Source organism: Natrix helvetica, assembly GCF_964273705.1.
Source record: "Natrix helvetica genome assembly, chromosome: 10".
Taxonomy (NCBI): Eukaryota; Metazoa; Chordata; class Lepidosauria; order Squamata; family Natricidae; genus Natrix; species Natrix helvetica.
Genome location: NC_138561.1, coordinates 6896474 through 6917086, shown reverse-complemented (window position 1 = coordinate 6917086; position 20613 = coordinate 6896474). Strand labels below are relative to the sequence as shown.

The 20613-nt window shown below is 43.5% G+C and overlaps 1 protein-coding gene across 4 annotated transcripts in view; it reads left to right on the top strand.

Moving 5' to 3' along the window:
* The window catches only part of SMPD3 (sphingomyelin phosphodiesterase 3), a 172829-nt gene that overhangs the window by 120012 nt on the left and 32204 nt on the right, over window positions 1–20613 (top strand). For all 4 annotated transcript variants that reach the window (XM_081963347.1, XM_081963344.1, XM_081963346.1 and 1 more), the window contains exon 3: window positions 16022–17661. In XM_081963347.1, the coding sequence (XP_081819473.1) occupies window positions 16318–17661 (1344 nt within the window). In that variant the 5' untranslated portion in view covers window positions 16022–16317. The remainder of the gene's footprint in view (window positions 1–16021; window positions 17662–20613) is intronic.

The window sequence follows — 20613 nt, the reverse complement described above, 5'->3', positions numbered from 1 at the left end:
TCAGAGACCCTCCTGATGTCTTCCCTTGGGGTCAAATGGAAACATGGAAGCTGGAGAAACTGTAAATCAATCCAGGGAGGTTTTGAACCCCGAAAGGTAGGACAGTCCCTATACAAAAGCAAATTCTCTTTCGTCAGGTTGAATGGGAACTAATAGACCTGGGTTTTCTCAACGTTGGCACAACTTGAGGATGTGTGGATTTCACTTCCCAGAATTGTGGTTGGGGAATTCTGGGAGTCAAAGTCCACACATCTTCAAGCTGCTAAGTTTAAGAAAACTGTGGTAGACAATTTGGAAGGATTTTTCTTCCTGGCAGTAATATGAGTTTCCAATTGTTCCCAAATGTAAGCTTATCTCATTTACACCCATTTGATTTAATCCTAATGACTTCAACTACCTAGGATAGGTAGGTAGATAGATGATAATCTATCTACCTACCTATCCTACCTACCTACCTCTCTCTCTGTCCCCCTTCCTATATCTGTCTGACTGTCTGTCTGTCTGTCTTTCTGTCTGTCTGTCTGTCTATCTATCTATCTATCTATCTATCTATCTATCATCTATCTATCTATCTGTCTATCTATTTCTACGTATCTATTTATCTATCTATCGATTGATTTTGTATCGATAGAATCTTACCTGTTTTATCTATCAATAAATTTTCTATCATTTATCTATATTGTTTTCCTTTCTTTCTCTCTTTCTCTATTTATCTATCTATCTATCATCTATCTATCTATTGTTTTTCTATCTATCTATCTACCTATCTATCTATCTGTCTATTGTGACATCATCACAAATTTATATAGCTGTCCAGTTCATGCATAGGCAGCTTACAACATTGATGATGATATATTCTAACATTTATAATGACTAATAGTATTGTATAGAACAAAACAGAATTTTTAAACACTTCTGATTGTCTCCTTTAGAAAGAATATCCAGTGAATCCAGGAATCAATTATTTTTGTGTGCCCAGCTAACGTATTTTAGAATGTGCAAGACAAAAGAGAAAATATATGAGTGGATTAGGCCATCTCAAGCTTTAATCTATTATTATTATTATTATTTTATTTTTAGCATGTGAGCCTTCCTCCCTTATCTTGTAAAGAGGTATTATTCTCAAAAAATGTTTGTAAAGTTCTCCAAATTGTGCAATATGGTTTGCTATGAGTGTTTTCTTTTTTAAAAAAGAAAGAAAGAAAGGACAATGAAAACACTATAAGAAAGACAATGCATTAGAGAATTTAATTGCAATCATGCACATTCAAACTAAAACTGCTTAGAATATGTTTGGATAAATTTACACCAAGATTCATTTTAACCTTAGTGCAATTTTTTTAAGGAAAACAAATCAGTTCAACAAACTGATCTGAAATGGAGATATTTTCAGGAAAAAATGGAAAATGTAGAAAAGCCAAATCTGAGTGCTTTCCCCATCTCTAATTAGTATCATAGGAGAGGCAGAATAACAAATAATGTTTCTCAACCAATTCTGAATGAAAAATACATTGTATTTTTCAAAAATGTGTGTATGTGTGTGTGCTTGTGGTTTGTGTATTTGGAATTCATTACATCGTGCAAGGTTTCCTTGAAAACAGTTGCATTTTGAACCAAGGATCCTGTGGAGAAAAACTTTCAATTTTTCTCTTTAACCATGGTAGTCTTTGTTTCTGCCTACTTATAGCACCATAAAATACTATCGTTTGTTGTGGCTTGCCAGTGGAGCTGGCCGCAGATTCGCACAGTGAGGAGGTTGGGGAGGAACATGGGCCAGTCCTGGAGCCTGGGGAAGGCTCTGATGAGGGCTCTGTGTTGGAGGCAGAGACGGGGCCAGAGCCGTCTGATAGTTATCAGCTGCCTTCAGAGTCAGACAGCAGTGAGGCAGACAAACAGCTAGAGCCTGTTCCCAGTGTGCGCATGCACAGAGTTGCCAGACGAAGGGAACAGCTAAAGAACAGGGGTCGACTCGGGAGTAAGGCCACATGTGGATGATGAATGGCCCCTCCCAGAGGAAATAATAGAGGAGCGAAACGGGAGTGGAGTTTGCAGGAGACCATTAGCTTGCTTCATTGGTTTGTGACTCTCCAAGACTCCTTGCCAAGTTTTCCAGATATCGGCCTGGCACCTCTCCAAGCCAGATAAGATCTGTGACTGTAAATCCTCCCTTGAAAGACTTTGCTGGATGTGAATGAGCAGAATTCACAGTTAATTAATAAAAGGGTTTTTTGTTGGGACAAGGAGTTGGCTTCATGTTCTTGGGAAGCTTTGGTCAGAACATACAGTAGCTGTGATTGAGTTTGGGCTTTGCCGCCTGTTTATATATTGGAACTCACACTGAAGATATCACCTAGATGGGTGTCCCAAAAGGGCTTTTTCAAAAGATAACTGGACCTTTTTTTGTTTTTTGTTTTCTTGAAGACCTTTCATTTCTCATCCAAGAAGCTTCTTCAGCTTTCACTTCTCATCCAAGAAGTCTTCAAGGGAAAAAAGGAAAGTCCAGTTGCCTTTTGAAAAAGCACCTTTGGTACCATCATGACCTGGATGATTGACAATCTCCATAGACATCCACCTAGTTGGGTAATGAAATGTCTACAGTATTGTCTATAGACCAACCACAAAGCTCAGTGAAGTTCAAGATATCACCCTATCTTCACACCATCATTGGAGGTCTTCAAGAAGAGACTGGACAGTCACTTGTCTGAGATTGTATAGGTTCTTCTGCTTGAACAGGGGGTTGGACTAGAAGACTTCTAAGGTCCTTTCCAACTCTGTTATTCTGTTCTGTTCTGTTACTCAACTCAACTCTACTCTACTCTATTTTTCTATTCTATTCTATTCCATTCCATTCCATTCCATTTTTCCTTTGGGCACAGGCTTGGTGAGAAACCTTTCAACCATGTCTCAACTTCAGGTCGCCCCATGGATTTGTTTGTAACATCACTGTAGAAAATCTATGGACTTGAAGGAACTGTGAAAAAGAAAGACTCATTTCTTGAACGCATCTCAAGGCCATCTGAAGCCAAAACGGCCTTTGATTTTAGCAGCTAAAAAAGAATATCTAATGAACTCGATCAGGGACCTTTGTGTAATCTCTCTGTTCATCTTCATGCTGCTTAAGCAACCAATGTTTACTCTTGAAACATCTCGGAGTGCCTTGTGTGCATATAAATAGGTTTGGGGGGAAGATGCTCTGAGTTTCATTTAATATTGAACATGTGTCACTGTCTTCCTGGATCCGCTTGGCTAAATAAAGACGGATTTGGTTATTTGGGGATTTTCGTACCGAGTTGAACTTGATGGTTCTGGTTGGGGACCCAGCAACTCAAGTCATTTACAAGCACAAGTTAGGAATAAAATGTTATAGCGAAACACAATTAAGTTGACAGCTTGTTTAGAACAGCCTCTGGTACTTTATGGACTGTCCCAGTGGCATATCTGGGAGAGAGCTGCAAACTGTTTGAGTTAACTTTTTAAGGAGTGAAGGAAAAGGATAAAATTTACAAGTGAACTAAGACTTGACATCTCCTGTCCTTCTGCTGCTATGTTTACAAGTGGACGTTGCTTGGTACAACCAAGCAGGCTTACTATGGTTCATTTTAGCTTGAAACAACTCAGCAATGGGTTCTCCGCTCAGTTGCTAGGTGGGCGTGGCCTAGTTGGCCTCCTGCACCATGGTGAGGGGGATTTCAAATCCCCCAGGCTCCGGAGGCTTTCCTTGAGCCTCTGGGAGGGCAAAAACTGCCTCCCCAGGCTCCAGAGGCCTTCCAGGATGCCCATTTTCCCCCTCCCCGAGCCTCCACGCGGACCCTGCACTTACCTCACATCCAAAACCGGCCACGTGGAGACTCCTGGGAGGGGAGAGGTGGGCGGGGTGGGGCCAACCAGAGATGGGATTTGGAGATTCTCCAAACTGGCCATAACATTAGCTATGGGTTCTTCTTAACCTGAGCGAACCCGTAGCAGCAGCAGTGGTGGGATTCAAATAATTTAACAACCGGTTCTCTGCCCTAATGATTTCTTCCCAACAACCAGTTCACCAAACTGCTCAGAAAGTTAACAGCTGGTTCTCCCAAAGTGGTACAAACTGGCTGAATCCCACCACTGCGTAGCAGCCCACCTCTGGATCAACTGGGATAATTGCCAACCCTTCGAATAATTGAGTGGAGGTCAATAGTCTTCTGTCAAGGAAGATGAAGACAGCGAAGTAGGTGGGGCTGATGTAAAGAATGGGAGAGGCCAAAGCCAACAGCAGACATCCCTGCGACCAATTTGCTCTCACAGAGAGGGACTCCTCCGGGTGCCGTCCACCAGGCAGTGTCAGAGGGCGGCGCCCAGGAATAGGGCCTTCTCTGTGATGTGCCCAGCCCTTTGGAATGACCTCCCGCCAGATATCAGGACAACGACCAATCTCCGCTCCTTCCGCACGAAACTCAAGACCCACCTGTTCCAACTAGCCGGCCTGGCTTAACTAGAAATTTCTAACCTCCCTGGCAATTTTAATTATTTTAATATTTTATACATAAATTTTGGGGTTTTTAACTGTTTTAATTGTTTTAATTTATTGTTATTTATTTGAACTTGACTGTTAAATATTGGTGTTACCTCCTCCATGCCACACTTGTATTTTGATTTAATTGTACGTCGCCCCGAGTCCCTTTGCGGAGAGGGGGCGACTGATAAATCGAAATAAATAAATAAATAAATAAATAAATAAATAAATAAATAAATAAATAAATAAATAGAGGAGGACAACTCCGCTGGCCGCTGGTGGACCACAACACTGAAACCTTGGGGAAGCTTTCTCAACTCTTCCTTCCATCTGGAGATATTGGGAAAGAGAAGTAAAATTAGTGCAGTACACCTGCCAGAAGGATGTCAACCAGTGGTGGGATTCAACCGGTGTAACAACCAGTTCACTGAGCACATGCTTTGTGCAAACTCTGCGCGCACACACACACACACAGTGCATTTGAAAACAGCTCTAAAACTTACCTTCTTTTTTTTTAATAAATAATTTTTATTAAAGGTTTTGATCTTTAAAAACAATAAGGAAGACACAGCAAAGAAAAAAAAACACAATAAGACAAAACAAAACACAGGACATACTTACTTTACTTTACTTTACTTTATTCACACTTATAGACCGCCCCCTCTCCCAAAAGTATACAGTAATTTTACAGCTTTCTCTATCGGCTTTCCTTCTTAGCTTTTATAATTCTCCCTTCTGCATTGCCTTCCTCTCACTATAACCTTGTCCTATATTTTAACAAACATAGTATTAACACTTATAATAGTATTCATTATTTATATCTCCATCTATTTGTATTCTCTATGTTCTGTCTTGGCTTCTGTTTTCTAGCCATTTGTACATTTTATTCCATACTTTATAGAAGTCCGATTCTTCTCTTTCTTTTAGTTCTATTGTCATTTTATCCATTTCTGCGCATTCACGTATTTTCCTTCTAATGTAGCCCCAGTGAGTAAAACAGCTCAGGCGTGGCCATCTGCTTTGCTCGCCTATCAGCTGGGCTTCAAAGAAAGGAAATATAGATATAAATAGAAAAAAGATATAAATAGAGAGAAAAAGGAACAAAGCACAAAAATAAATATCTCAGGCAACACATTATTAAATTAGGAGGAGGGGAAATAAGAAAATATTAAAATATAAATATACAGGCGGAAAAATGATATAAGTGGAACTAATATTACCCTGTTTCCCCCAAAATAAGACCTCCCTGGATAATAAACCCAATTGGGCTTTTGAGCACATGTGCTAAAATAAGCCCCCACAAAAAAATAAGCCCTCCCTGAATATATTGCAACACAGCAGCAGCCATGAGGTGACCACGCTCGCCGCCTCCCGCACCTCAAAAATAATAAGACCTCCCCGAAAATAAGTCCAAGCGCTTATTTCAGGGGTCAAAAGAAAATAAACCCTGCCTTATCTTCAGGGAAACACACTAGAAATAAAATGTAAAGAGAGAAAATTATTAGTATGAAAAGATAAAGTTGGGATCGCTGAAATGCCTCCTCGAGAATCCATCAGAGAAAGTAAATAAGCAAGGGGAACAACGGAAAGGAGGAGGGATGAGGAAGGAAAAGAAGAAAGGGTAAAGCAGAGAAAGTAAGGGTGGGGAATTAAGAGTAGGAGAGAGGGTAAGAAAGAGGAGAAGGGAGGAGGAGAGGGGAAGAGGAAGGAAGGAAGGAAGGAAGGAAGGAAGGAAGGAAGGAAGGAAGGAAGGAAGGAAGGAGAGGGGGAAAGAAGAAGGTAGAGAAGGGAAGGGAATTAAGGGTGGGGAATTAAGAGTAGGAGAGAGGGTAAGAAAGAGGAGAAGGGAGGAGGAGAGGGGAAGAGGAAGGAAGGAAGGAAGGAAGGAAGGAAGGAAGGAAGGAAGGAAGGAGAGGGGGAAAGAAGAAGGTAGAGAAGGGAAGATGGAAGGAGAAAGATGTTGCAAAACAAGATGGAGGCATGGGGTGGCAAGAAAGTGACCCAAACCGTATTATATATGTGTGTGTGTGTAAAAATGAATATAGAGACTACGATGAATTGACAAATGTTAAAATAGCAATTATAAGAATGTATATCTAAGAATGAAGTTGAAAGGGAAAAATTTAAAAAAAACTTTTTGCAACCAAAAAAAAGAAAAGAAATATAGGAACAGACTACCTCAGGGGCAGGGGGCGGGGCCAAATGATTGCCGGAATTACCGGTTCGCCTGAATCGGTCCAAATCGGCTGAATCCCACCCCTGATGTCAACCCACCGAAAACCATTCTTTGTCTGTTATTTGGCTGTTTGCTGCTCCATTTCACCAGGCTGGCTGCATGGAATCTCTCTGAGGTTATGACAAAGAGGCTGTGTGCAACTCCAAGGCCACAGCCTTCCCGTCGTTGCTGTCTGACTCACACCGAGACAAGAACAAATTATTAGAAATTCAGACTTTATTGCACCCCAGAAACGGCAGTCAGGCTTGAATGTGTAGAGTTATTGAGTGCGTAGGAGGGGCAGTGCAGAATTTTCTACTCCGTCCATTCTCCATTCCTGTCTCCCTGCAGAAGAGGAGACCTCCATCTCTGTTACGCTCTCCTGCACCGGGATGACCGATGTACATTTGTATTCTCTGCATCCCTGCTCTCTCACCCAGCTAGCAAGACTTTTCCAGCCATTAGCTGAACTCTGGCCTTTGGCCAACCACAGGAATGCACAACAGGAATGAAAAAACTGGGCAGGTCAGATGGTTCTTGCAGTGGATGCCTTCACCATAGACCCTTGCATAGCTATTCGCCTCTTTTTTTCCTTTAATGTGGGAGACAGCTACATCCACTCATCATCTAAGCAGATATACGTAGCTCTTAAAAGGCTGAATCACAGCACATTCATTAATGGGGTCAGCAAGAACATTTCTTCTGACTTTTTCCACTACCCGTCCCCCGTCCCCTAAGCAGTTTGAATTCAGTAGATGAAAGAGCTGTGGTGGAAATTTCACCCATAAAGCACCAACAATCGCCAAATAATTATTTTGTGAAATTTCAAAGCTACCAAGTTACAGCGAGCCCCTGGTCTGGTACACCAATGAGCTAAGAGCTACTAGGTCTGTGGTTGTTCATTGTGAAGTCGTGTCCGACCCATCGCAACCCCATGGACAATGTTCCTCCAGGCCTTCCTGTACTCTACCATCCTCTGGAGTCCATTTAAGGTCACTCTGACTGCTTTGGTGATTCTATCCAGTCCTTCTCTGTCGTCCCTTTCTTTTTTTGCCCTTCATCTTTCCCAGCATGAGGCTCTTCTCCAGGGAGTCCTTCCTTCTCATTAGGTGGCCAAAGTCTTTGAGTTTCCTCTTCAGGATCTGGCCTTCTAAAGTGCAGTCAGGGTTGATCTCCTCTAGGACTGACCGGTTGGATCACCTTGCAGTCCAAAGGAACTCGCAATAGTCTTCTCCAGCACCAGAGTTCAAAGGCCTCCATTCTTTGGCACTCAGCCTTTCTTATGGTCCAACTTTCACAGCCATCCATTGCAACTGGGAAAAAACATTGTTAAAATGGTAAAACCATTGTATACCCACAATTGATCAAAGATAGTTTAAGCAAATGTGTTAAACTCCTAAATAAAGATTAGATTTCAGAGGTAGATTTTGTTTTATCCTCCCTTTGTTATTTTTATATATAACTCAAGCTGAACATACCTAATGATAATAGCAATACCACTTAGACTTATATACTGCTTCACAGTGCTTTACAGCCTGTGAGTACATTACTCTATGTAGTAATGTTGGTTGCTCTTCTCTGCACTTTTTCTAGTCTCAACACCACTGACTTCCGCTCCTTCCGGCAGAAACTGAAGACACACCTGTTCCGACTGGCTGGCCTGGCATAATTCTTAACGTTTACCTCCTGGCATATATTTCCTACTGGTTTTTTAGGGGATTTAATTTTATAGGACACGGGTTTTAAATTTTGTATATTTTAAATTATTTATTTAGCAATTACAGTTCTGTCTATTTTATCCTCCTCTTATTTATTTATGTATTTATCCATCTAATAATTCTAATTGTTATTATGTATGATGTTTTTGATATGGACTGTACACCGCCCCGAGTCCCTTTTGGGAGAGGGGGCGGTCTAGAAGTGCTAATTAAATTAAATTAAATTAAATTAATTATAGTGAGGTGACCAAAACTGGATGCAGTGTTCTAGGTGTGGTCTTACTAAGACTTTATAGCAGTGGTGGGACTCAAATGTTTTTACTGTGGTTCTGCGGGCGTGGCTTGATGGGCATGGTGTGGCTTGGGGGTGTGGCAGGGGAAGGATACCATAAAATCTCCATTCCCTCCCCACTCCAGGGGAAGGACACTAAAGAATCCCCATTCCCTCCCAATCAGCTGAGACTCAGGAGGCAGAGAATAGATAGGGGCGGGGCCAGCTAGAAGTAATATTTACCGGTTCTTCGAACTATTCAAAATTTCCACTACCAGTTCTCCAGAACCGGTCAGAACCTGCTTAATCCCACCTCTGCTTTATAGAGAGGTATTTGTACCTCCCTTGATCTTGATTGTATCCTTCTGTTAATGCAATTTACAATTGCATTTGCTTTCTTGCCTGCCGTCGCATTAAATAACTTGATATCTGTCCTAACAATATAGTGCTATCATGGGCACACACATCTTGCCAGTAAGGAAGGAGAGAAAGAGAATAAAATACATGGAGTGAGTAGGGAGGGAATTCTATATTGCTTCACTGAATTTTGGGTTACATCTTAAATGTGCTTAATTTAAGCGGCATTGAGATTTATTCCTTGAAAAGTCGGAAAAAGGAATGAGAATGCAACCCAATTATAAAATGAACAACTTCTTGTACAACATCCAATTGGATACACATCTTTAAGAGAAGAGAAAAGGAATTACACTAAGTCTTTTGGCCACACGGCATTTTTATACCCTAAAGAATGTCTTGTTATTTTCCCTAGATAATAGCGGCAGATTAGAGAATTCTGCTCCATTGAGCAATTGTACAATTAGCTAGGAGTTTAGAAGTATATTATAAATACCCAACGGATTTGGGAGCCCTTTTACAGGTGGAGAAGTTAATTGTAGGATGAAAGACTTGGGTTACTTTATAGAGCAGTTAACGTCGCACCAAATAATCTTCTTTTTACACTGCACTAATCCCGTTGTTTGTTTTGGAAAATTAAAGGGAAGTTCATGCTGGTCCTTTTGTACTGGTGAAATTACTTCGGCCAGTCTCATGATGCAATTGATTGAGTTAACTTTAATCGCTTTATCCTATACTTGCTTTAGGCACCTCCCAGTAGAGCATACTGCAATATTTAAATTTACTGATACTCTGTTTCCCTGAAAATAAGGCCTTCCCGGATAATAAGTCCAATCGGGCTTTTGAGGGCATGCACTAAATTAAGCCCTCTCCCCCCAAAATAAGCCCTCCACGAAAATATTGCAACACAGCAGTAGCCCTGAGGTGACCACGCTCGCCACCTTCTGCACGTCAAAAATAATAAGACCTCCCCGAAAACAAGGCCAAGCGCTTATTTTGGGGGTCAAAAGAAAATAAGACCCTGTCTTATTTTCAGGGAAACACGGTAGAAGGGAATGTTTTTAGCTCCGGGTTGAAATATGTGGGGTCCTTGATGCTCTCTGAGCTTGGTGGTTTACTCACAGTCCTAGAGCACTGATGATGTCATCTAGTTTGGTATTGAAATGTCTGCAAGAAAACCACCAAGGGCAGAGAGCACCAAGGACCCCCACTTATTTAATTTCATACTTAGATTTCTGTGTTGTTGTTTGGTAAGGCTTTGTCCCATTTGTGTAGCTATGTAAGCCATCCTTCGTAAGCGTTTCCTCCTAGGAGATCACCGATGAACTTTGAACATCAGTAACAATCACTATCACAATTTTAACTTCATGTTGACCCAGCAGGGAAGGGCTGGGGAAACAGCAAGCATTAGGAATGAATGAAAGTTTTAATCTTAGTGTCAGGGTTCCAAATAGCATCCAAAAATAAGATTAGGCTAAGAGTACAGCTTCCACTTTGAAAACCTGGATGTTTACCAAAAGGGACATGGTGGCTCAGTGGCTAAGACATTGAGCTTGTCGATCAGAAAGGTCGGCAATTTAGCAGTTCGAATCCCTAGCGCCATGTAATGGACTGAGCTCCCGTTACTTGTCCCAGCTTCTGCCAACCTAGCAGTTCAAAAGCATGTAAAAGTGTGAGTAGAAAAATAGGGACCACCTTTGGTGGGAAGGTAACAGCGTTCCGTGCACCTTCGGCATTTAGTCCTGCCGGCCACATGACCACGGAGACGTCTTCGGACAGCGCTGGCTCTTCGGCTTTGAAACGGAGATGAGCACTGCCCCCTAGAGTTGGGAATGACTAGCACATATGTGCATTTACCTTTACCTATGTTTCCCAAATGAAGAGAAGACTGATGGATACACAATGGCACATCTCCAATACTTGTAGGACTGTCACAGAGAAAGAGGCGGTCAACCTATTCTCTAAAGCATCTGAGAGCAGGACAAAAAGCAATGGGTAGAAACTAATCAAGGAGAGAAGCAACCTGGAATGAAGGAGGCATTTCCTGACAGGGAGAACAATTAACCAGTGGAACAGTTTGCCTCCAGAAGTTGTGGGCGCTCCATCCCTGGAGGGTTTCAAGAAAAGATTGGGCAACCCTTTGTGCAGGCTGGTATGAGTACTCCTGCCTTGGGCATGGGTAGGGCTAGAAGACCTCTGAGGTCCCTTCCAGCCCTATGCTTCTATGAAAACCTGGTGCATTAGCCCAGTGTTCCTCAACCTTGGCAACTTGAAGATGTATGCATTTCAACTCACAGAATTTCCCAGCCAGGTGAGGAGCGCTGGTGTAGAATAATACAATTTGCGTCGGTGTTAATTTTGTTCAGTCTCCGTTTTTCCTTTTTGTGGTTTTTTGCACAAGAATCTCCTTTAATATCTGCCTTAAAATGTATGTGCCTTGTGTGTGTGTGTGTGTGTGTGTGTTTGTGTGCTTGCTTTTCCAAATGTACACTTTTCTATTTGCAGTTCTACCAATGTGTACCCAGGTGGGTGGTTTTGACAGGCAAATTGGCACCCCTGACTGAACAGTGTTTCCACAGTGATTTCAGACACGTATCATGTTGGTCCCTGGGATCATTTTATGTTTTAATTGGCGAGATGCACTGCAAAACGCAGAGCATTATGACTCCTAGAGAACAGATCTACATCTCATGTTGAACATGCAAAAATAGAAAAGGACACATTAAAATGCAAACTAAGCTAAACAAATTTCTTTCTTGGCTGCAAAAAAATGTAGCCTGGACAATGAAAAATATGAAAATCTGGTCCTCTTTTAAAAAGTCCGTAGTTATAACATTGGAGGCCCTCTATTGGGATCTACACATACAACCAGAATGTTCTTGAGAAGTTCTTCCTGGTTTATTCAGCCATTCCTCTTCCATGCAAACTCATCCCCCCCTCCCCTCTTCCTTTAGACCAGTGCTTCTCAACCTTGGCAACTTAAAGATGGATGGACTTCAACTCCCAGAATTCCCCAGTGCTGGCTGGGGAATTCTGGAAGTTGAAGTACACCCACCTCCAAATTGAGAAGCACTGCTTTAGACCTTGGAAAAAAAGGGAGGAGAAAGAAAGAGAGGGAGGGAGGGTGGGAGGAGAAAGAGAAAGATGGAGGAGAAAGAGAGGGGGGGAGGGAGGAGAAAGAAAAAGAGAGAAGGAGGGAGGAGAAAGAGAAAGGGAGGAGAAAGAGAGAGGAGGGGAGGGAGGAGAAAGAAAGAGAGGGAGGGAGGAGAAAGAAAGAGAGGGAGACGAGAAAGAGAAAGAAGAGAGGGAGGAGAAGGAGAAAGAGGGAGGGAGGAGAAAGAAAGAGGGAGGAGAAAGAGAGAGGAGGGGGGAGTGGAAAGAAAGGGAGGGAGGAGAAAGAAAGAGAGGGAGAGGAGAAAGAGAGAGGGAGGAGAAAGAGAGAGGGAGGGAGGAGAAAGAGAGAGAGAAAGAGAGGGAGGGAGGAGAAACAGAAAGAGGTAGGGAGGAGAAAGAGAGAGAGGGAGAGAGGAGAGAGAGAGAGAGAGAGAGAGGATAAAAACACGGTTCTCACTCACCAGCAAAAAAAGATAGCTGTGCTTTCGTTATTTATTTATTTGTATCCCATCTTTATTATTTCTAAAAATCACTCAGGGAGACAACATATCCAACACATGTCCCCCCTCCTATTTTCCCCACAACAACAACCCTGTGAGGTGAGTTGGACTTGAGGGAGGGAGGGATGGGTCCAAGGTCACCCCGATGGCTTTCATGCCTAAGGAGGGACATGAACTCATGATCTCCCACTTTCTAGCATGGGGCCTTAACCACTCGATTGAACTGGCTCCCTTCTATCCTTGGAGTCTTGGACCTCTGCCTTAATGGTATCACCACAGGCATGTCACCTTCTCCTCTACAAATGTTGATTGGGTGGATTGGGATCAAAGCAAAGATCAGACAAATAAGTCATCCCAACAATGATGGTAAGAAAGGAGAAAAGAACCTCTTGAAGTCGTCTTGATTGAGGCTCAGAATAACAGAGTTGGAAGGGACCTTGGAGGTCTTCTAGTCCGACCATCTGCTCAAGCAGGAGACCCTGTACCATTTCAGATAAATGGGTGTCCAATCTCTTCTTCAAAGCCTCCAGTGATGGAGGACCCACAACTTCTGAAGGGAAGCAGTTCTGCTGATTAATTGTCCTCCCTGTTAGGAAGTTTCTCCTTAGTTCTAGGTTGCTTCTCTCCTTGATTAGTTTCCACCCATTGCTTCTTGTCCAGCCTTCAGGTGCTTTGGAGAATAGCTTGACCCTCTCCTCTCTGTGGCAGCCCCTCAAATATGGGAATCCTGCTATCATGTCACCCCTAGTCCTTCTTTTCATTAGACTAGACTTACCCAATGCCCAACTCTTCATATGTTTCTCTCTCCTCCACACCCTAAAAGGTTAAATCCTGACCTTCACACTCCTCAGGCCAACTGAAATCCAAGTGCTCAATCCCCTCTTTTCCAATTGCCACTGTTTTGCGTAGGAGATAATGCAGACTGGGTTGTGTAAGGTTGTGCAAGGTTGTGTACGGGTGACGGCCTGCATGGTAGGGAGAAAGCCATGATGAAAAGGGCGAGGGAGGCATCTCTACGGGGATAGAGACAGCACTGCCAACTACGCTCAACATAAATAACAAGCCAGATATGTTTTCAGTGTTTTATGCTCCACTCCTGTGCAAGTTTCTCTGGAAATAAATAGGAATAAACTACATGGGGGCTACTTCTGAATAGCAACCGGGAGCGGCTGGTAAGAGTTGATTTGACAGCTCCTTCATTTAGCCACATCTTCATTTTGCCCAATTTTTTTTTTTTAAAAAAGCCCTGCATTTTAGCTCCGTCAATTATCCTCACTCCTTCTCCTCCTTCATTGTTCCAAACACAAAGAAGCAACAAATTTGGTTCTTAGTGGGCCATTGTATAAAAAATGTTTCCAGCACCTTTTCTCCTTTTGAAACTCTACAGGGTCAAAGTGCCGGAATTTCAATTTGATTTTTTTCTTTATTTTTTTTGCTCGTGGAAACGGAGCGATCAAGCAGAATGCCTGGAATAATTTTGTAGGAAGAGTCGCCAGGCGGAGGTGGCTCAATTATAGCAATGGTCTGTGTGTGTGTGTGTGTGTGTGTGTGTGTGTCAGTTTTTAAAAAATTTTTATTCTTTTACGTACCATTTTAAGTATACATTCACACCATTGCCATTCTTCTTTACATTTGTCATTCTTCTACATTTATTATTTCATTTAATAGGTTATAATATATGTTAGATTGGGTAATGGATAGGCGCACATGGGCTTAACGGTAACAACAGCTCTTTATTAAGTACACAAGTGAGAATAATCCAGCGAAGGTTGAGTCTGACAGCAGCCCTTTTATAGGGAGACCCTTCAACCAATGAGATTAAACCTCTGTTCCCGCCGGAACAGAGGACCTTGGTGGAAACCACTGTAGTTAGAGCTAGTATCTAACAATATACAGTTTGGGTTGCTTTATTTACCATCTCTTCCTCCTGTTGTAACACCACCTTATTTTCCCTTTCTTTTCTCCCTCCCTTCTCTACTTCCTTCCTTCCTCCTCTCTTTTCCCTTCCTTCTTCCCTTCCCTCTCCCCTACTTCCTCTTCCCCTTCCCTTCCTACCCTCTCGCCTTCTCTTTTTCTCCCTTCCATCCTCCTCTCCTTACCTCTTTCTTCCTTCCCTCCTCTTCCTTTCATTCTCTCCTCCTTTCCCCCTTTCTTTTTTGATTGTGTCTCTTTCAAATCTCAGTTTATGTTTCCTTGGGATGGTAGTTCCACAAACCCAGATGTAGATTTGGTATCATTTCTTATTCCCTTACCTTCGCTAATCTATCCTATGTTTTCCCCCCTCCCTTTATATCTCGCTCTTGAATATATACTTGTATATTTAATATTTTCTTCTCTGTTTTCCCCCTTTTCCCGCCCTTTCCCATTTAATAGTGCATCGTCTGGGTTCTATAAAGGATAAAGAGGAATCCGAGTACTTCAAGACATGGGGAAGATTTTACGATTGGCTAGAGAAATGAAACTAGAAAAGAAAAAATTATAGCAATGGTCTTGAGGCAGTGGTGAGTTCTGGATCCTATTCCAAACGGTATGGTTGGAACGGGCCCGGCGGCGTCTACATAGACGCGTGCATCTTAGAGCCTCCGCGAGCCTCTGCGACACTCCAGCTGCTCAGCGGTAAGGAGCTCAGGCGGGCAGGTGGACTCTCCAGAGCACCGTATCGGAACGGTATCCATACCGGGGCATACCGCCTGCAACCCACCACTGTCTTGAGGTTGGACAATCCAGTTGGATAACTTGACAGGATGCTCTTTGGGTAGTAAACATCTGTGATCCAGAACAAACAGCTGCCAACCCACTTTTCCCCTGGTTATGTGAACCCAAGTCATAAACTATGGCTTAGAATCAGAGGTGGGTTCCTACCGGTTCGAATAGGTAGTAACGACGGCCTGGGTTGCTGTAACCGGTAGCGACCCAGGCCTGTCACCCCCCCCCCCAAAGTTGGTTCTCCTACGGCAGCGCCATCTTGTTTTTCGTTTCTGCGCATGTGCAGAACAATTTTCATTGCAAAAATTTGTTTATTTGTTTCCTTTTTAAAGGTTTGGCGCATGCCCCTACCTTTTTATTTGCAAATGTGCACGCATGCCTAGCACGTGTCTGGTGTGCCCGCGGGTGACGCGAGCGTGTGCGCGCAAAATGTTTGCGTGCAATGCCGGCAGCAGCCCACCTCTGCTTAGAATATTGGTGAACCCAGCTAATGGTTTATTCCAATCATGGTTATGCGCATCATAAGCTTTGTGTAATGTGTGAAGGTATGATTGTAATTTCCTTGTCAGCAGCAAATATCTGATAATTGACAGCAATTCTCAACCTCCTTCTTTTTTTCTCTCTCTCTCTCTTTCTCTTGTACCTTTTCAGGCACTCCTGTTTCTTATGTCGCGGTAACCTACACGCTCCCTGCAGTGAGAAATGATACAACCTGATGCCTCTAGACCTTTGAAGCTCACGAGGATCCTTGGCCCACCTTCTGCTCCTCCTCAATGAAGTTGAGCTGGTGTCCTTCAGAGGATAAATGCTCATTGCAATCCAGAGGACGTCAACTGCCAGGAGCATGTCCGTTCCCCTTCTTGGCCTGCAGACCCAAATTCTGATGGATGGCGGACGGTGGTGACACCATGTAGAAGGTGCTGAAGGGGTGTCCTAACTGAGTTGCAATGGTTTTATACACTTCCCCATTTCCTAACGGCTTTCTTTCTGCGCTGCATTCCTTTTCCTGGGGCTTAATCTTCCCATGCTATTGGCTCGGGGACCGGCTCCTGGCCTCTTTTGTGCCTACCACCTATGAGAAACGGCAAAGGGGAGATGACCCGTGCTACTTCCATGCTCTCTGCATCATCATCACCACTCCCATCTACTTAGCGTTGCTGGTGGTCTCCCTTCCTTTTGCCCTGATTGGCTTCTTGCTATGGTCCCCTCTCCAGTCCGTGAGACGCCCGTACATTTATTCCAGACTACAGGACAAAAGCCAGATCAACGGATCCACCTTACTCACCGAGTGGAAGGTGGCCAGCAATGGGAAGAGCTTTTGTTTTAGCAGTGCCAATGTCTGCTTGCTGCCAGACTCCTTGGCGAGATTAAACAACGTTTTCAACACACAGGCCCGGGCGAAGGAAATTGGGCGAAGGATCCGGAATGGCGCCAGCAGGCCCCAAATCAAAATCTACATTGATTCTCCCACCAACACATCGATCAGCGCCGCAAGCTTCAGCAGCCTCGTTTCCCCACAAGGTGGAGATGGCAATAACCGGGCGGTCAACACGAGCATTAAGAGGACCACGTCCATGGAGTACAAAGGGGACAACGCCGGTTCTAACCACGAAGATGGCAGAGATCCCAAAGCTGGAGGAGATGCTGGTGATGGAGAAGACGGCAACACTTGCATCGTGCGCATCGGCGGCGAGGATAATGGCCACATTTCAGACCTAGAAGCCGACGGGATGGGAAGCCACATGAATAACAGCAAGGGAGCAGTCAACTGTTCCCCTGAATCGGAAGCCGAGATCCCGAAAGGCCAAACACCCAACCATAAGCAAAAGGAAGGGGATTCCGGAAGTTTGGACAGCTGTACAGCCTCTCGAGAGTCCCTGGTGAAGATGCGTTCTGGAGATGGCCCAGTTGACCAAAGCACCGTGAACAGTAAGCTCCTCTACAAGGCCTCACTTATGAAGAAGACCTCAGTGAAGAAGAAGAAGAATATGGACGAGCCCTTCGACCACGAGATCTCCGCTTTCTTCCCCGCCAACTTGGACTTCCTGTGCTTGCAGGAAGTATTTGACAAAAGGGCGGCCGAGAAGTTGAAAAATCAGCTGCACCGCTATTTTGAGTACATTCTGTATGACGTTGGAGTCTACAGCTGCCATGGCTGCTGTACCTTCAAATTTGTGAACAGTGGCCTGCTTTTTGCCAGTCGCTACCCAGTTATGGATGCTGCCTATCACTGTTACCCCAACGGAAAAGGAACAGATGCCTTGTCTTCAAAAGGTGCCCTTTTTCTCAAGGTAAGAGCCTTGTTCTTGTGAGTGTGGCAACAAGGGATGAATACATTTTGCAAATGTAGAATTTGCAGGGTGGAAACTTGGAAGGGGATATCTATCTCGCCCTCAAGCATGGAAGCTCGCTGGAATTCAGAACTGTTGAGGGACTGGATTCACACAACATGTTAAGAGGAGGTTAAAATCCTTCTTGAGACCGCATGTTGTGGAAATCCAACTATTATAATAGCATGTGATAGGATCCACGTCCTTAAATTAACATACAATATGATTTATTTTTGCGGGACGCAGTGGCTCAGTGGCTAAAAAGCTGAGCTTGTCAGAAAGGTCGGCAGTTTGGCGGTTCGAATCCCTAGCACCCCATAACGGAGTGAGCGCCCGTTACTTGTCCCAGCTTCTGTCAACCTAGCAGTTCGAAAGCATATAAAAATGCAAGTAGAAAAATAGGGACCTCCTTTGGTGGGAAGGGAACAATGTTCCGTGTGCTTTTGGCATTGAGTCATGCCGGCCACATGATCACGGAGACGTCTTTGGACAGTGCTGGCTCTTCGGTTTTGAAACGGGAATAAGCACTGCTCCCTAGAGTCAGGAATGACTAGCATATACTGTATGCGCGAGGGGAACCTTTATGACGTATGGGTGGACATCGCATGTTATATGAATTCAGGGACTGTGTTATCTTAATCCAGTTTTAGGATTCAGCATGTTGTGTGAATCCAACAGAATCTGACAGATTACCCTGTTTTTCTACCTTCTGAATATATCTCCCCTTTTGGTTGAGAACTCTTATTTATATTCTTCCACAATTTATATGGTTTCTCAGCTACGTGTCAGTCTCTAATTTCCAGGAACACAATAGCAGTCCTAGATATACTAGGAATCTATTTAGCCTTCTTAAGCGCAGAGCATAAACCCAAGATGAACAAAAGCGCTTATATGAAGAGTTAATGCAATATTTAGCTTCTTTCATGGTGCTCTCCAAGATTCTTGTCTATGGAGATTCTCAGTCCTCCAGGTCATGGTTGTCCCAAAGGTGCTTTTTCAAGAGGCAACTGGACTTTTGGGTTTTTTCTTTTGAAGACGTTTTGCTTCTCATCCAAGAAGCTTCTTCAGCTCTGACTGGACCATTCAGCCAGAGCTGAAGACGTTTCTTGGATGAGAAGCGAAACATCAAAGAAAAAGTCCAGTTGCCTCTTGAAAAAGCACCTTTGGGACTCCAACATGCTTATTGTTCTTTGCCCCTCCAGAGCTCATACCCACTTGAAGAATTAATCTGAATTCCTTCAATGTGTGACCAAATTAATGGCCTACAATAACGGTTTGACTCTCTGCTTTTGCTTAGTTATGCTGTTGGTCATTTAAGTTTACAGAATGAATCCAGGCTCAGTGATAAAATTCAATTTTTTTTACTACCTGTTCTGTGGCTGTGGCTTGGTGGGCGTGGCAGATACTGAAAAATCTCCATTCCCTCCCCACTCCAGGGGAAGGATACTGCAAAATCTCCATTCCCTCCCCACTCCAGGGGAAGGATACTGCAAAATCTCCATTCCCTCCCCACTCCAGGGGAAAGGATACTGCAAAATCTCCATTCCCTCCCCACTCCAGGAGAAAGGATACTGCAAAATCTCCATTCCCTCCCCACTCCAGGAGAAAGGATACTGCAAAATCTCCATTCCCTCTTCTTGACCCCTCTTCTTTGTGGCAGACCCTCAAATATTGGTGCATGCTATCACATAGCCACAGTCCTTCTTTTCACTACTCTAGACTAGACCTATCCAAATACTGCAACCCTTCTTCATATGTACTAATACCACTCTATAAAGCCTTAGTACGACCACACTTAGAATACTGCATCCAGTTTTGGTCACCACACTATAAAAAGATGTTGAGACTCTATAAAAAGTGGAAAGAAGAGCAACCAGGATGATTAGGGGATTGGAGACTAAAACATACGATGAACAGTTGCAGGAACTGGGCATGGCTAGTCTAGTGAAGAGAAGGACCAGGGGAGACAGGATAGCAGCCTTCCAATATTTGAGGGGCTGCCACAGAGAGGAGGAGGTCAAGCTATTTTCCAAAGCACTCGAAGGCCAGACAAGGAATAATGGATGGAAAGTGAACAAGGAGAGATTCAACCTGGAAATAAGGAGACATTTTCTGACAGTGCAGAAAATCAAGCAATGGGACAGAATTTGCTTTCGGAAGTTCTGGGAGCTTCATCACTTGAGACTTGTAAGAAGAGAATGGACTGCCATTTGTGGGAATTGGTGTAGGGTCTCCTGCTTGGGTGGGTGGGGGTTGGACTAGATGACCTACAAGGTCCCTTCCAACTCTGTTAATCTGTAATGTCTGTAATGTTTTAACCTCCACCCCCTAATCATCCTTGTTGCTATTCTCTGTACTCTTTCCTCAACATCGCTCTTCTGAACTCTGAAGGGAGAATTTTCCAGATCGCTGCTTTCCTTTCTCTGATTCTTCCTGACACTGGAAAACCTCAAAGAGAGCATGATAGAATCAGTTAGGACCGAGTAGCAGGGAGAATTCTTGGCAAAACTAATTTTTTTTCACCTTCTGGTGCAACAAAAGTAAGAAAAATGAACATTTTCCATCTTCCTTTCATTTCAAGGCTACATCAAAGAGGATCTGATATGTCAGAATACTTCAGCCAAAAAGCAGAACATCAATTTTTTCTTTTAAGAAAGCCTTAAAAATAGAATGAAGAAGGGTGCTTTAAAGAAGGCACGGGTTCTCTTCAGCGTTAGAAGGGACCTTGGAGGTCTTCTAGTCCAACCCCCTGCTCAAGCAGGAAACCTTATAAGATTTCGGGCAAATGGCTGCCCAGTCTCTTCTTAAAAGCCTGCAGTGATGGAGCACTCAAGACTTCTGAAATAGCTGGAAGGGACCTTGGAGATCTTCTAGTCCAACCCCCTGCTCAAGCAGGAAACCCTATAACATTTC